Source organism: Anticarsia gemmatalis, chromosome 7, assembly GCF_050436995.1.
Source record: "Anticarsia gemmatalis isolate Benzon Research Colony breed Stoneville strain chromosome 7, ilAntGemm2 primary, whole genome shotgun sequence".
Taxonomy (NCBI): Eukaryota; Metazoa; Arthropoda; class Insecta; order Lepidoptera; family Erebidae; genus Anticarsia; species Anticarsia gemmatalis.
The window spans coordinates 10,050,670-10,067,053 of NC_134751.1; the positions used below are offsets into that span (position 1 = coordinate 10,050,670).

Genomic DNA, 16,384 nt, shown 5'->3' on the forward strand with positions numbered 1-16,384 from the left:
GAATACAAAAGCGTTATCAATCTATACTAGTAGAACATAATTATATGTATGCAACATTTGATGACTATTTTGTGTCTGAGGTTTCTTATAGTTGTTACTGTTTCAATGCAGAATAAAGAACTAAAATCTGATAATTTTTGTATCGGTGTTTGTATCCAGTCTATAATAGGTTATTATAAATACAAAATGTCAAATAATGGGATGGGAGGCACTCTGAGCAATAATTCCGTCGCACGATAAAGCAAGAGTTTCATTTCATGTTTTACTGCTGGCAGTCTTTGGGAACTTTCCAGTATTATTCAAATAAAACTGACTTTTAAACGACGGCTTATATTGATTGTTTCATCCGTAGAACCACAAGAAGCATGGGAGGTGAACTGGGCAGTGGGAGTGTTTCTAGGTACAGCGTTAACAGTAGCACTCATACTATGCCTAGCACTAATTGCTACGAGGATACGTCACCGATCCAGAGATTATGAAGGTAAGACTATTATCAGCCATTTTGATGTTCTCATTTAGGTGTCTTAATCCATACTAATATTATAAATGCGAAAGTAACTCTGTCTGTCTGTCTGTCTGTCTGTCTGTCTGTCTGTCTGCTACTCAATCACGCCTAAACTACTGAACCAATTTGCATGAAATTTGGTATGGAGATATTTTGATACCCGAGAAAGGACATAGGCTACTTTTTACCCCGGGAAAATGACGAATTTCCCGGGAAAATTCGAAAGAAAAAACGAAGTCGCAAATAATCAATATTATAATGACATTGAATTAACAAAATTCCGTTGTCATGGCAACTGTTTTAATGGCGGATATGCCTTAGCGCGACTTCGTTATATTAAGAGATATAAATAATTTTGAGAATATTTTTCGTGAAAAAAAAGCATATTTTGTTGTTAAGGAATAATTAAGCTTTGTATTAGTAAAATCGTGAAATAATTCAGTAGTTTTAGAGAAAACCCCACAAACGTATCATACAAAGTTTTTATTAACTTTAATGCAACATTCTATTCCTCATGATTGTTTCTTTCAAACTACCTTCACACAAGAACTATTGAAAAACTATGATGAAATTTGGTAGACAGATTCCACTAAAATTGTAAATGCGAAAGTTTGTTAGTATGTATGTATGGATGTTTGTTACTCTTTCACACATATACTACTCAACAGTACCTACACAAGGCACAATAGGAGCAGATTACCAGTAAAAAAAAATACAAAAACGGGGAAAATTATGACCTCTGTTATGTGACGCAAGCGAAGTTGCGCGGGTCAGCTAGTTTTTTTATAATACTGTACCCTATAACCCTATTGGCTGAATTAAACACTGTTCTGTATTTAGGTAAACCAATAATATGACCGTATAGAACGATAAGGCTATGTCGAGTTCTATTATTACAACTGTTATTTTTTCCAAGTTAATTAATTGTATATATCAAAATTAACTTTTACTTATTAAACAACTAATTATATTGAAATGTAATAAAGCTATTTATTACGTTTCGATATAATTAGTTGTAGTTTTAGTTACTTGAAACGGATGAGGTTATCGAATTCAATCTCGTTTTATTAAAACACGATAATTTCATTTTTGTTCCATTAATTCAAGGATATTCGCGGAACATTCAATTTTATCTGTAAACACATTGTGTAAACAAGGTTTTATATTCAGTAATATAATTACTTTTTATTTACAGACGTTAATACAATGTGTGTGCTTGTGTTATAATATTGTTCGTATAAATTGCATGAATTACAAATTAAATTTCGTCAATCCAGTACTTTTAAGAATATATAAGGTGTAAAAATATGTTTATACGATTCTACAATAAGATTTTTTGTTGCAGTGACGCTACCTACATTAAAAAATCAAAAGGTGATCGTACAGAAACGCAATTCCCCACAAGGTGCTGATGACAAGAATCCAGATCTCATTCCTTTGAGCAAAGGTAATTATAGTTGCAAATAAGGAATCAAAATTTAAATACTTTAAATGCTTAGGAGTGATAAAACTTCTAGGACTTAATCAAAGCCTCATCATATTATAATTTTATGTATTTATGTAATAAAATATCTTGTCACGTAGAGTCACTACTTTTTTCCACTATCGCTTATTGACAAGCGGCTTGTTATCGACAAAAATATACAAAACTATTAATCAGCGTCTTTAATTATTGATACCGTAGGAACTAAAATTTAACACATTGGTTGCCAGCAACTCACCGAGTGGGTTCAGAAAACCTACTAAGTAGGTTAGTTGGCAGCAAAAGTGTTAATTTCTCGATAGTACAGATTGTTGAAAATATCGCTTGTGTTATTTTGTCTGTAGGACGTATCTGGCAGTGTATATATTATAACTGGATCAAGACCTTCACCTGTTGACTTGGTAGTGTGTGATTCCAAATTCACAATAAGACATGTAAATTCAGTCACTGTTTCGACGCACTGACGCAATCTAGATGGGTCAGTGGACACGCAAACAAGAGGCACACTTCCCTTTGACTTCCCTTTACATTTGATTTGTTCCTGTTATTTCAATAGAAGTATTGTTTCTTGCAACTATACGTAGCGTAGTCTGCAAAATTGATGAACTTATGTATGATAAACTGGCAGTTTACACTACAAAACAAATAATAGTGCAGTTAAAAAAAGATGTCTAACGAATCAGCGATACTTTGACTGACTAAAGTTTCCGCTTCACTTAGAAAATTTCCGTGGCGTAGTAGAAGTGTGAAGAAGTGTGAAGGGTGTAGTTAGAAGCGTGAAGTGATTTCTACGCCGTTACCAGTATGATTGGAGGTCATAGGCTCGAATCTCACAGGGAACAAATATTTGTGCTATCTACAGATATACGTTTTGGGTCTGGTTGTATTCGTTATTTTTATGATTTCCGCGACACAGATATTTACCTTATTCTTAGTGCGGGAATCATTATTTAAAAAAATAAAACTAAGCTGAAGCCATAAAACTCATCATAATAAACTTTACATATTCTTCTGTATAATGAAATTATAATAACGTAAACTATTTTACAGGAATATTAAATTAATTTCATATTTATTAAAATTTATCGAGCGAAACGAGACTGAATTGTTTTCATGATTATTTCTCGATTGTCGTTATTTTATGTGTGGAATGTACACAATTTTAAATATTTTAAATAGGTATGAAAAGCTATTTTCATATCACACTACAAAATTTATCAGAATAAACAAATATTCGTTCAAAATTATGCATCAACATCCATAAAATGGATTTGTTTAATAAAGGTCTGAGTACAGTGTTTCAATGGAAAGTCTAATTTTCATTCTAATCGGATTATTAATTAGGTGCCAACTCTAGCATAGATAATAATGAAGCAGAATCAGCTAGGAAACGAAAGAAACGAAAACACTCTGCTGTAAAACATGGTAATGCATTCATAATAAAGTTGCAAAAAAGCAAAAAGGATAAATCAAAGATATTTTCATTAAAACGTGTTCATTTTAGGGCGAAAATGTTCGCAGTTTGGCCTTCTACATAAAGTGCTTTAACTAACGATTCCGGCCGGACATTTACATAATAACCACCTTGCTACTTGGAGACACCAGTAAAGCCTGCAAATGTATAAGTACATACCCACTTAAATAAAACGTTACCTTTTCTTGGCACATTCAAGCACTCGGGCCCTTATTATCAAAATCATGAAAATCTTAAATGTCCTCTGATGAACAAGAAAATGTAGGCTACGTATTTTTGAACTGCTAATTTCATAATAAGTGTATATTTTTATTTGTTGTAGAAATGTTTTTTCGTGTTAAAAAAAATTAATAGCAAAAGTTTCATTTTGGAATTCAATAATAAAGCTCAAGAACAAACAAATAAACTATATATTATTTTTTCATGTCTTCGCAAGTCCTATAGTATACTGAAAATAACTTCACACAAGATAATCCACTAGATTTACCCGTTAACGCACGCATTAAACTCCAACTTGAAGCATAGATTACTCTATAGATTAACTACATAGGTTAAGCTAGAATTAGCTCGCAAGCTACGCTATAATGTGAAAACTTAAAACTGAAACACGGTTTTGTTTTGTTACCATCAGCGTAGTCTCAAGCACTTTACAACTTTACTTATTAGCTGAACAAACTATCTTTTCTCCAACACATTTTTTATTATTTTCAACTAAGACTGGTAAAAGTATTAGCCGAGTTCGAAGCTCATGTTTTGTTCATTTATTTATTTTGAACGTTCTTTTAGAGCTAAATGAATTAGTTCAGAAGTGCAGAGAGTTTCGCAATTATTTTTAACTTGGGTGAGATTGACTTTCGTAGAGTAAAAGTAATCCATTCAAGTTGGTTTTCTTTTGACTTTAACATTGGGCAACTATTGAAAATATCTGATTTATGTGAAAATTAAGTGAGCAGCAGCTTGATGTGTATGCTATTGCTAGGTTTTTACTACCAAAAGAAATAAGTACATTGAAAAATATAATGCTTTGAGAAAGGCAGACACAAAGACGCGTTGCGACGTCTGGTTATTATTTATCTAGCTTCGTCCACATTCATACATTATACTGATACATTTTTACAATGTAAACTGGGTATAACAAGAAAATTTAACAGCTCCATTTCACCGCAAACGGGTCTTGTAACGTATGAGCAAGCATCTACGTTGATGAATTCCTCAGAAATTGCATCTTCTTACTTTGTGTTCACTTTAAACCCTAACAATGAAATGGTTTTGCGTTTTCTGTTTCACGAAATTTATTTAATAGGACATGTTTGTGTACAGTGTTTTGTTGAGTAATTATTATAGACAATATTCATCTTATGATGTTGTAAACTAAATTACTGTCACTATGTACGCTGCCTGCAATATGACAGTGAAATTATTCTATGAGAATTAGACTATGTATTGATTGATGATGTAATCAAGCTGGGCTTGAAATACCAAAACCACGACACGTACTAAATACATATATTAATATACTAGAATTGAAATATATACGTTTAACAATAATATAGTAGATCATAAAATATAATCTATAATATAAAAATGAATCGCAAAATGTGTTGGTAAGCGCATAACTCAACAACGCCTCGACCAATTTGGCCAAATCTTTTTTTTAAATGTTCGTTGAAGTTTAAGGATGGTTTTTACGGCGAGAAAAATTAGAATTATCGCTGGAAAAATCCTAAAAATAACCCTTTTCTTTTTCTCATACAAATCTATATATATAAAAGAAAGTCCTTATAACTCAAGAACGGCAGAACAGATTTGGCTGAAAATTGGTAGGGACGTAGCTTAGAGCCAGGAGAGGGACATAGGATACTTTTTATCCCGCTCGACCGTGTTTGAACATGCTAGAAGAACAGAATATGGAAATAACAACACCAATCAGTCATGATCTCCTGGTAGCTGTGGATCTATTTTCCGATCAGAATTAGGCCTAAAAAACTAAAAAACGGCTCTATAAACTATAAAAACTCTCTATAAACCTTTTCACAGTTACCAGGAGATCATGACCACTTGCTTGCTAAACAACTTTAATTTTTATAGATTTAGCTTCAAACCGACGTAATTTCATAGAAACTTTTTCACCCCCGTTAAGGCAGAATTTCCAAAAATATTTATTGCGTCATTCTTAATTTCTAACTATGTAGCCAAATATTAATTTTAATCGAATTAACTCCAAAACTGACGGAGTTTCATACAAACTTACCCCCTCTTTCTACCCCCCTAAAGAGCGAATTTCCAAAGAAAATAGCCTATATGTTAGCGAAGACTAATAGCTATATAACAAAAAAGTTTCATCTAAATCCGTCCAGTTGTTTTTGCGTGAAAAGCAAACAACAAACAAACAGACAAAAAAAAATAATCATATTTTTGGCTTCTGTTGGTTGTATGAAGACCCCCCATTTTAGTTTTTCTTTAATATGATCTATAATGTGCAGACATGAGATTGTTATAATTTTATTATATGTGTAGGTTTACAAACACTTTTTTTTAAATAATAAAATGCCATTTTTATTTTAGAGACAAATACGAAAATCTAACAAACTACATTCAAGATTTCAATCATCTATACTTATATTATAAAGCTGAAGAGTTTGTTTGTTGGTTTGTTTGTTTGTTTGAATGCGCTAATCTCAGGAACTACTGGTCCGATTTGAAAAAAATCTTTCAGAGTTAGATAGCCCATTTATCGAGGAAGGCTATAGGCTATATAACACCACGCTATGACCAATACGAGCAAAGCCGCAGTAAAAAATGTTTCAAAAACGGGGAAAATTATCTGTTATGTGACGCAAGCGAAGTTGCGCGGGTCAGCTAGTAGTTGATTAAAATGTTCCGTCGTTAGTATTCACAAACAGCATATTAAAACCTCTATCTGCTAAAAGCAGAACTTCAAATCAATTCCTGTCAATCGCATTATACAGAACAAAATAAACGTTTGTTGTAGAGCAAGTACTTGTCTGTCATTTACCGCATTATCACCGTCACCACAATCGTTTTGCGGTGTATTTGCACTGGAAATTACTTTAACCACTTCAAGTGAATGGGAAATAAAATAGCGCTGCTGTTGCAGGAATTTGCACTTGACCACTCTGCGATGATAAAATATGAGGAATACTTTTCATTTAAAAGCATTTTTGATCCATTTTTAATTTTTCACAAAGAATAGCCGTGGAATATTTTTTAAAAGTTAAACGTTTCTATTTTCCTGCACATATATTTTGAAGTATTACTGAAAACAAAAATATCACGGAGTATTTCCAATTCAAAAATATAGGAAACCTCCCATTTTATTGATTAACGATAGTAACGATACGGAGAAGAGTACAGGCATCCATTTTCAATTTTATCTCACAAATGCATTCATGGCTTTGATACTAGTTTTTACTAATGAAAATGGAAATAGATCTTGTTCGCAATGCTTTCATGCAAATATCACAAAAACAGCTGATTTGTTAGCTGTAATTAATTCCATCCCAGTATTGTTGCGACACTTCTCGTTGCAGATGTTTCTACGTCATTAATCGTGAGTTGTGTTTCACGAAACGCAGATCTTTTGCAAGATTAAAAAATGTTTTGGATAGACTAAAATTAATTAAACAACGTCAAGTCCCCAAAACAGTCTGCAGTACTAGACATTATGTTTGATAAATAGCTTATCAGGCTGATGCTTAAACTCTTTATGAGGCAACAGTTTACTTTTGAGTAACTACTATTTTATTTTAAACTAGCTGACCCGCGCAACTTCGCTTGCGTCACATAACAGATAATTTTCCCCGTTTTTGAAACATTTTTTACTGCGGCTTTGCTCGTATTGGTCATAGCGTGGTGTTATATAGCCTATAGCCTTCCTCGATAAATGGGCTATCTAACTCTGAAAGATTTTTTTCAAATCGGACCAGTAGTTCCTGAGATTAGCGCATTCAAACAAACAAACAAACAAACAAACAAACTCTTCAGCTTTATAATATAAGTATAGATGATTGAAATCTTGAATGTAGTTTGTTAGATTTTCGTATTTGTCTCTAAAATAAAAATGGCATTTTATTATTTAAAAAAAGTGTTTGTAAACCTACACATATAATAAAATTATAACAATCTCATGTCTGCACATTATAGATCATATTAAAGAAAAACTAAAATGGGGGGTCTTCATACAACCAACAGACGCCATAAATATGATTAATTTTTTTTGTCTGTCTGTTTGTTGTTTGCTTTTCACGCAAAAACAACTGGACGGATTTAGATGAAACTTTTTTGTTATATAGCTATTAGTCTTCGCTAACATATAGGCTATTTTCTTTGGAAATTCGCTCTTTAGGGGGGTAGAAAGAGGGGGTAAGTTTGTATGAAACTCCGTCAGTTTTGGAGTTAATTCGATTAAAATTAATATTTGGCTACATAGTTAGAAATTAAGAATGACGCAATAAATATTTTTGAAAATTCTGCCTTAACGGGGGTGAAAAAGTTTCTATGAAATTACGTCGGTTTGAAGCTAAATCTATAAAAATTAAAGTTGTTTAGCAAGCAAGTGGTCATGATCTCCTGGTAACTGTGAAAAGGTTTATAGAGAGTTTTTATAGTTTATAGAGCCGTTTTTTAGTTTTTTAGGCCTAATTCTGATCGGAAAATAGATCCACAGCTACCAGGAGATCATGACTGATTGGTGTTGTTATTTCCATATTCTGTTCTTCTAGCATGTTCAAACACGGTCGAGCGGGATAAAAAGTATCCTATGTCCCTCTCCTGGCTCTAAGCTACGTCCCTACCAATTTTCAGCCAAATCTGTTCTGCCGTTCTTGAGTTATAAGGACTTTCTTTTATATATATAGATTTGTATGAGAAAAAGAAAAGGTTTATTTTTAGGATTTTTCCAGCGATAATTCTAATTTTTCTCGCCGTAAAAACCATCCTTAAACTTCAACGAACATTTTAAAAAAAGATTTGGCCAAATTGGTCGAGGCGTTGTTGAGTTATGCGCTTACCAACACATTTTGCGATTCATTTTTATATTATAGATTATTTTATTATTTTATAAAATTATAATGCTTGTTTGTTTAAAGTTTTTACCACTATATTTACTTTGGAATTATAAATAAAGGAATTTCTGCTTCTACCATCCGGTTGTAGAAATGCAAAACCTAAGTTATTATATTTATAATTTTACAAACAATGACTACAAAGTCATCATTATACGAACATTCTACCTGCTTTCTTCAAAATCATATTTTCCTAGAAATCATTTTAATAATGTGTTTAAGCATATCTATCTACGCTCTATAAAGAATCTACTTATAAACTACTATAGACTTGAATTCACCATAAATTCGTGTGAAACGTAATTATGCTTTCCTGGTAATACTTTCTATTGTCATTCAGTTCGTGAACTAATATGAAAACGCTGGTGCTGAATTCTCTTAGTTGGGTAGAAAATGCATTCAATACGTAGTCTGTATTGTTAAAATATTCTATTCAGGAGTATCATGTAACATCAAACAATGCATTCAGTTCTAATAATTCACGTGTGCATTACACACACATTAAACAATTTTCTAAAGTTTTACATAATACTATGTATAACAATAATAAGAATGACAACATATCGGATAACATAGGCCAATCATTTTGTTCCAATTTGTATCCAATGTATACCAAAAGTTTTTCTATAAAATCGATTTAATAAAAAAACCTTTAAATCAACACAACAGTTTCGTTCCAAACTCGCAAAGCTCAAAGACGAGATTTCACAAAAGGCCGTTAATAACTTTGCATAAAACTTTGTTCACAAGAAAATCTCGACACGATACTAATGCTGGCGAACAATAACTCTTTGCATAATAGTCGATGACAGTTGCAGCTATTGTGGATACTGAAGTTGAATCAACTCGTATATTATTGTTAAAACAATGATGCCTTATTTACCTACTCTTTTAGACTTCAATATAAACTCGTCTATGCAATATTTTTTTATATACTTAATATAAAAATTATTAATTTTATAAGAAACAATTTTGTGCGTTAAAACCGAAACATTTATGAAAACTTTTTTTATAAGTAGAATAATGTTAAAAAATGATTACATCATAATTTCACAAAACTGAAAAAAAAACTATTGAATAATTTATAACTTATTAACACCAATGCTTATTTACAAAATTCAGCTTTAAGTAAAGCATTGTTATAGTACTATGTCGATGTAAATTCAAAATGTCTGTGTGTTAATATTTAGGTTTGATGAGACCGCAATCCGTTTCTGATGAATGTGTCGCCGAACTGCTAACGCAACTGTTTTGGTTACTTGAACGCGATATTACTGTGCGGTGAGACATACTACTGTTTATAGATACAGGCGCCTATTCGAGTAGAAATATTATTTTTCTCTACTTTTTAGCAATCATTTTAAAGAAATGACGTTTTTAGATTATCACGTATCTATTAACTGAAACATGCTTAAATGATATTACAATAGAAATTAAATAAAAAACAAACAGCTAACAAAATCTTAACCGCATTATATCTTTCATGACATTATATTTAGTATTCACATAATATAATGTTTGTGCAGAAATAGTGCAACCATAATTTATCACAGTGCACTGCGGAAGCAATACTTTATATTACTTCAAAAACAGAAATTGACACTTTCGACCTTATCGGTTGAAGGCAGCTATAGTCTCACAAATTCTTTGTCACTGCATGTACTAACATACAAATTCATTCACTAGGCGTCACGGAAGGCCCGCCAGACCCACCGCTGTATTCAGCGATCGCCGCGCCGAAAAACTCCAGCAGCGCGCACAGTTTGCAACGCACACAGACGCCGGTCACGCCGATATCGTCGCACGCGCATTACACAGACATGCAGGTTGGCATACTAACGCTTTTTACTAATACTTTTAATTACTACTACTTCTTACTAAGCCTTCCGGGCAGCTTGAACATATACGACACTGGGCTGACCACTAAACATACAATACGATGAGTAGAAGACTTACTAACATTTAAGTTGTATGCAATGTACTTCTCGAATAAAAACTGGCTACCTATAAGGAATGCCACAGAAAATGAGGCATTATGAGATGAGTTTCTAGTTTTGCCGTTTTTACGAACAGTTACATATCCTTTATGTAAATGATTAACTTTCACGAGCATACCTGGTTTGTATGACAAATAGTATTGATAAATTAAATGCCAGGTCATTTAAGGCTTCTTATTAACAACCTCAAACTAAATCAAAGATACAGCAACACATTTCAAAACTTTTAATTTACAACTTACCCTCTAGTGTAGTACCATAAAGTTCAATTTGGCTGACACTGACCTAGACTAACACTAACTACTAGACTAAGACTTAATGTACTATTTCAGCGATGTTCGCAATACAGTACCGTACTCAATAATTGCAGTAATAATTTAGCATTTATTGGAGAAGTTTGGCCAAAGGGTTTTGCTAAACTATTGGTGGACTCAAATTGAACATTTTAGTCCGTTTGGGGTGTAAAGTAATGGTTATGTTTCAAGACTATGTAGACAGACTGCGACTATTTCATAGTAACTGGTTTAAATGTGATTGATGAAATTGTTCATGGAGTATAAATGTAGTTAATGTACAAACTTAGCTAGTTCTTGGTTTTCTGAGAGATCCTTATAAATTGGTTTTGATCTATCATTGTTGAAAGTTGTGACAATATTCATTTGACTTTACAACTACTATTTCTAAAGACTAGACGTCTTTATCTACGAAAGTTTTACTGAATATTTCAAAGTCATGTTTACCATCTAATGGGTTATTAGATTCCAGTAAACATTTTTACGAAGTATTAAAACTATTATAAACTACTATCCGTTGATTTTATTGCTTTTCTTATTATATGTATTGTAAAATTACGTAAAAAAAATTATCTGATTTTTAAACACAAAATAGTTTTAATATAAAATATTATTATCACACTTAAGTTTTACTAATATAGGTATCTGTGTCTATAAATCTTCTTAAATATTAATATTTTGCCCCAAAACTAACTTCCGTATTACATTTCCAGAATGACTCCGGTCGAAGCATGATCAACGGTGCGATGCGATCACATCGAGAGATCGTCACCACGCGAACACCATTACTAGCGGCACATCAAGAAAGCTGCGTATAAAAGAACATGTACAGTTCGTTTTGTATTTAAATTAAACGTTATTTTATTTAAATACTAGTTATTAATAATTGCAATAATATGGCTAATGTTTTTATGACGTAATCGGATTATACAAAGTGTATTATATTTTAGATCTTTGGCAATTCAGAAATGCTCAACCGATCTTACTGCTCGATACTGAATACTATATGCAGTTCTATGAGTTATTCACAAGACGCATTCATAACTGTGCATGTAGATTCTTACTGAATATTGTACTCGAACTCGTTGGGTGTTTTTGAAATGCAAAGTTGTTGTACTCCTGATATATTGTGTCAAATAAATTTCATTTTGTAAATACATTATCTTTTGTTTACGCTGTTAATCATAATAGAGCAAATGATTATAATATGAAAAATTGACGTGTTTTTATTTATACTTTGAATATATTATATTGTTGAATATAAATATAAGTTTTATTTAATTTTGTATATGAACAAAAATGCGTTCTAGCAGTTATAAAATTAAGACAATGACTGATGAACAATTATTAAGAGAAAATATTAGGAAAATTTTGAAGTAAACTTGTTCTAATGATTAGTTAGTTACTCTATAAGAGAATGACGGAAGGCTCTAAGCTATTCTAGAATAAAATAGATAAATAAGTTATCATTGTAAATAAATATACACATGAATTTGTGTTTCAATGTTTCACATAATGGAATTTCTTTTCGCAATGCACTAATAGACGATTTAAATGTAATTATTGCAATGAAATAATCAAAATAACGCAGTATGATTCGGCATTATTATTCTATGTTATTAAATAAATTGACCAGTCCATTTGTTACATTGATTGTATAATATGAATTGATTTGAAGCCTTTATGTGATAATTTACCTATTTATTTAATTCATTAAAAATGGCAGATATACTTTTATGAAACTATTAAACAATAAAATATTGTTTTTAAACCGTTTTACACCAAAAATTACGATTGTACTGTAAAAGAATAATCCGATTGTCAATGATATTTCCATGTTTCTTAGTTTTATTTACTTTCGAAAAAAATACATTTATCAACCTTCTAATATGTATATAACGAATTAGCACATATCACATAGTTTATACCAACTTGTCAACAAAAAAAACCTTTGAATTAATAAAATGTACATTCTTAAATACCATATTTAACGGACTGGTTGTATATAAAACAATAATGTTTGCTCATTATGAAATATAATGAATTTAATGTGTACAGCGTCACAGAATATGTTAAGTTTTCGGCTATCCGAAGCAACCATGATGCGAAAAGCAGATTTTTAATACATGTGACTCAATAAAATGTCTAAAACTTATTTTGTTATTTTATTTTTAGATCACTGAATATTCGTCAAAGAAACAAAGCTTATATTCAATGCCGATATGCTACATGTACAGCTTGTAGTGAAAAAATTGTAATGGGTTAGCATACCGAATGAACTTTACTATAGTTGTAACCTATCAATTACCGATTACGATCCAACAAGAAAAAAGTCGATGAGAGGAGTTAACACACAATTAATAAAATTGAGCCTAAATAAATAATAATGTATTGATTAATCATAATTAACACTGGAAATAAATGGAGTAACTCCCATTTATTTCCCAAATAAATGTTTAGTTCCCAAGTCACCAAAACATACATAAATGAAGTCATTCGGTTAAAAAACTTCCATCAGTTACTGGATACCTAAATGCTTAAATTGCATTCAACTAAAACATGGCACCTTAATTATACTTAGTGGGCTTATAATTTTCTAATTGTATAGTATTTAATTGTTAATAATAAAATATTATATAAGTATAAGCAGCTAATAATATTACTGGAATGGCGCAATGCCTAATTTCAGCCTAAATATAATATACCGTTTTTTATTCCTACCGGACAATACATTATCCACTCCAAATTTAAAAATACATCATCATTTCTCCCAAAGGAAGCCCATCAGGCCATCAATAAAAAATAGCATTATACGGCAAAGAAAGGTCGATATCTAAGGCATTGTGCCGGTGATGCAGGTCGGCACAAAACGTTGTCCCGCATCACGGAGACGGCGAAACGATATAACCATTTGTTACGTATTCAATGCTTGCCGTGCCCAGCTATTTATCTTGCAAGCATTGACTGGGCCAGTCGTCGATCAATTCTAAGCGTTTCTATCGTCGATTAATCAAATGGTAAGTCGGTGTTTAATCTGAGTGTCAGTAGGCTTTGGAGGAAATATTATAATGTATGCTTAGTCCTATAATATTGCACGCAGCTGGTCTGATGATCTTAGGGTCACTTTAGGAGATCACTTTACCTTTAATTTGTCGTAAAATTAAGGTTAAGGTAAGTTTGATTTATAATTTAATTAAGGTAAGTTAAAACATATAATTAGGCAGACATATAATTAGAAGGAGAGGCCATATTCAAATCGATAGTCAAAGCATAGCGAAATTCTTCACATCATTCACAAATTCCACATTCATTCAAAGATAACATCAAACAAACCATGTTTCTCTTCCATCGCGATGTATTTAACAATCAATTAGCTTGTGATATCAATTATACCCCGAATGTTTTCGTTGTAATACCGTACAATCACGAAGAAAATTGACGCCGTAATATTGTGGTACGCAATAGAGGCCCACGGCGAAGTTTGTCACGAAATTACCCGAAGTACTTGTAGCAATATTGCGAGTTAACAACTATCGTAACAGATGTTCGCTAGCTACATATTACTTCGGCAGATACAAATATTTATTCGCTCGCTATGAATAGATAAGCCTTAGAAACAAACGGCTCTAAGGTAATTCGGGTTTATGATTACGTAAACGTGCGTATCGAACGTTGTGTTGTATTTGCTAAGGCAGATTTGATTTTGTGTTTTCAAATGGAAATGGAATAGAACTTTGTGAGTAATAATCTTTATACAAGATATTTCAAACTAAGAGATTCGTATACTAGGTCTAGCTATGCAATAAGTAGCGATAGATGAGTTATCTGTAGACATTGTACGAGAGCCAAGTCGACTTAAGATATCAGAATCTGAAGAAAATTAAATGCTCTCTGTTATGCTGACGATTGCCAAAACGTATTTAAATATTGCTGTTCCTAATTTATTATTTCAAAAGTAGTCCGGTGCATATAAAAACAATACTGTGTTTTATTTATTAGTCCTCGAACGACGAATTTGTGAGGGTAAAAGAAGAGGTAACCCTAGAATAAGTACTGAAACAGGCTGTCGGGAATTTCAGCGAAATTAATGAATTTCAACTTTGGGGGACTAGACAAACGTTAGTGCACATTGGTTTTGTGGAAGTAAGTTACTGGCTGGTACCAATATCCTATCTTTAGTTGAGGATAAGCGTTTCTAGATATAAATAACAGGTGACAGATACGTAAATCTACTGCTTAGATTTTTCTAGGGGAGCACGAATTCTAATGTTCCCCCGTGAACAGCAATCTTACAAATCTCTGAATGCCAATTGAGGTAAGATGTTTAGATTGTCAGTTAGCGATTTAGCAGTAAGAGCAAAAATACGCGAAGGTTTATAGTTTCATGGTTTAGTCCTGTAATTTAAGTGCTGTGTTAGAAATTCTAAGCACCAGCAAGGATTTGGCATTGTTCCCAGTAAGCGCACGGCTCTAAGCGTTACTTAGTAGGCGGAAGAGTGTATATAAATCGATTAAAACGAAACACGGGACCTTCTGTTTACTTTTGACTTTAAAAACATTAATTATGCTTAAAATTGTGAAACAAAACACATTATAATAATTAATGTATAATAGAATACGGGAATTAACGCGAACACGCAGTTTACCTTAAAATGCCTAACGTTTCGGCGCAGGTTGCACTCGCCGTGGTATGAATATGAGGGTGGATGGACATTCGTCCGCCTCATATACACGAAGTCCTGTCATCGCTGCTCCAGTCTGCCTGGGACCACGAAACGTTAGGCATTTTAAGGTAAAATGCGTGTTCGCGGTAATTCCCGTATTCTATTATACATTAAACATGCAACGCGAGAGTTTAAAAGTTATGACATTATAATAATATCAAATACCATTATTTATATGAAGATATTTTTATTGACAGCCACTGTATAATTTGATGTATCTTACAAAAATGTAATTTATTAAATTTTAAATACGAATAGATGAAAGAAATCAAATTTATGTGACTACTGGTCTGATATGAAAAATTCTTTCAGAGTTAGATAGTCCATTTATCTAGCAAGGTTATAGGCTATATATCATCACGCTACTGCAAATAGGAGCAGAGTAGCAGTGAAAAATGTTACAAAAACGGGGAAAATTTTGACCCATTCTCTCTTATGTGACGCAAGCGAAGTTGCGCGGGTCAGCTAGTTTAAAATAATAATGATGAAATTATCTACTTCAGTTCAAAACTTTTTAAATATACCTGTACTAAAGAATCTATAATTATAATTAGTTATATTATCTAAGATTAGACCGAAGACCTTAATTAAACGTTCTATTCATTTAATATCATCGCGAAACGCTGTGAACATGAGTAATATTCAGTATTACAGCAGGTAATGTCTTGGTTCACCCAAGCAAATATTCGTATTGTTGTGGCATAGCACAAACTCGGCACCAAGCATTTGGCGTAAATTAATATTATGAAATGAAATGTGTAATGTTCCTGTTTCAGTTAAGAAAATCATTTATTATTTTACTTCCTTATTGCAATTTTGAAGCC

The 16,384-nt window shown here is 32.2% G+C and overlaps 1 protein-coding gene across 4 annotated transcripts in view; it reads left to right on the forward strand.

Annotated features, from left to right (window-relative positions):
* Nucleotides 1-12,984, forward strand: part of LOC142973968 (MAM domain-containing glycosylphosphatidylinositol anchor protein 2-like) — a 213,239-nt gene extending 200,255 nt beyond the window's left edge. For 3 of the 4 annotated variants that reach the window (XM_076116014.1, XM_076116012.1, XM_076116013.1), the window contains exons 14-17: nt 353-481; nt 1,851-1,952; nt 10,233-10,372; nt 11,550-12,984. In XM_076116014.1, the coding sequence (XP_075972129.1) occupies nt 353-481; nt 1,851-1,952; nt 10,233-10,372; nt 11,550-11,654 (476 nt within the window). In that variant the 3' untranslated portion in view covers nt 11,655-12,984. The remainder of the gene's footprint in view (nt 1-352; nt 482-1,850; nt 1,953-10,232; nt 10,373-11,549) is intronic. The other variant, XM_076116015.1, reaches the window with a different exon arrangement.
* The last annotated feature ends 3,400 nt before the right edge of the window (nt 12,985-16,384 follow it).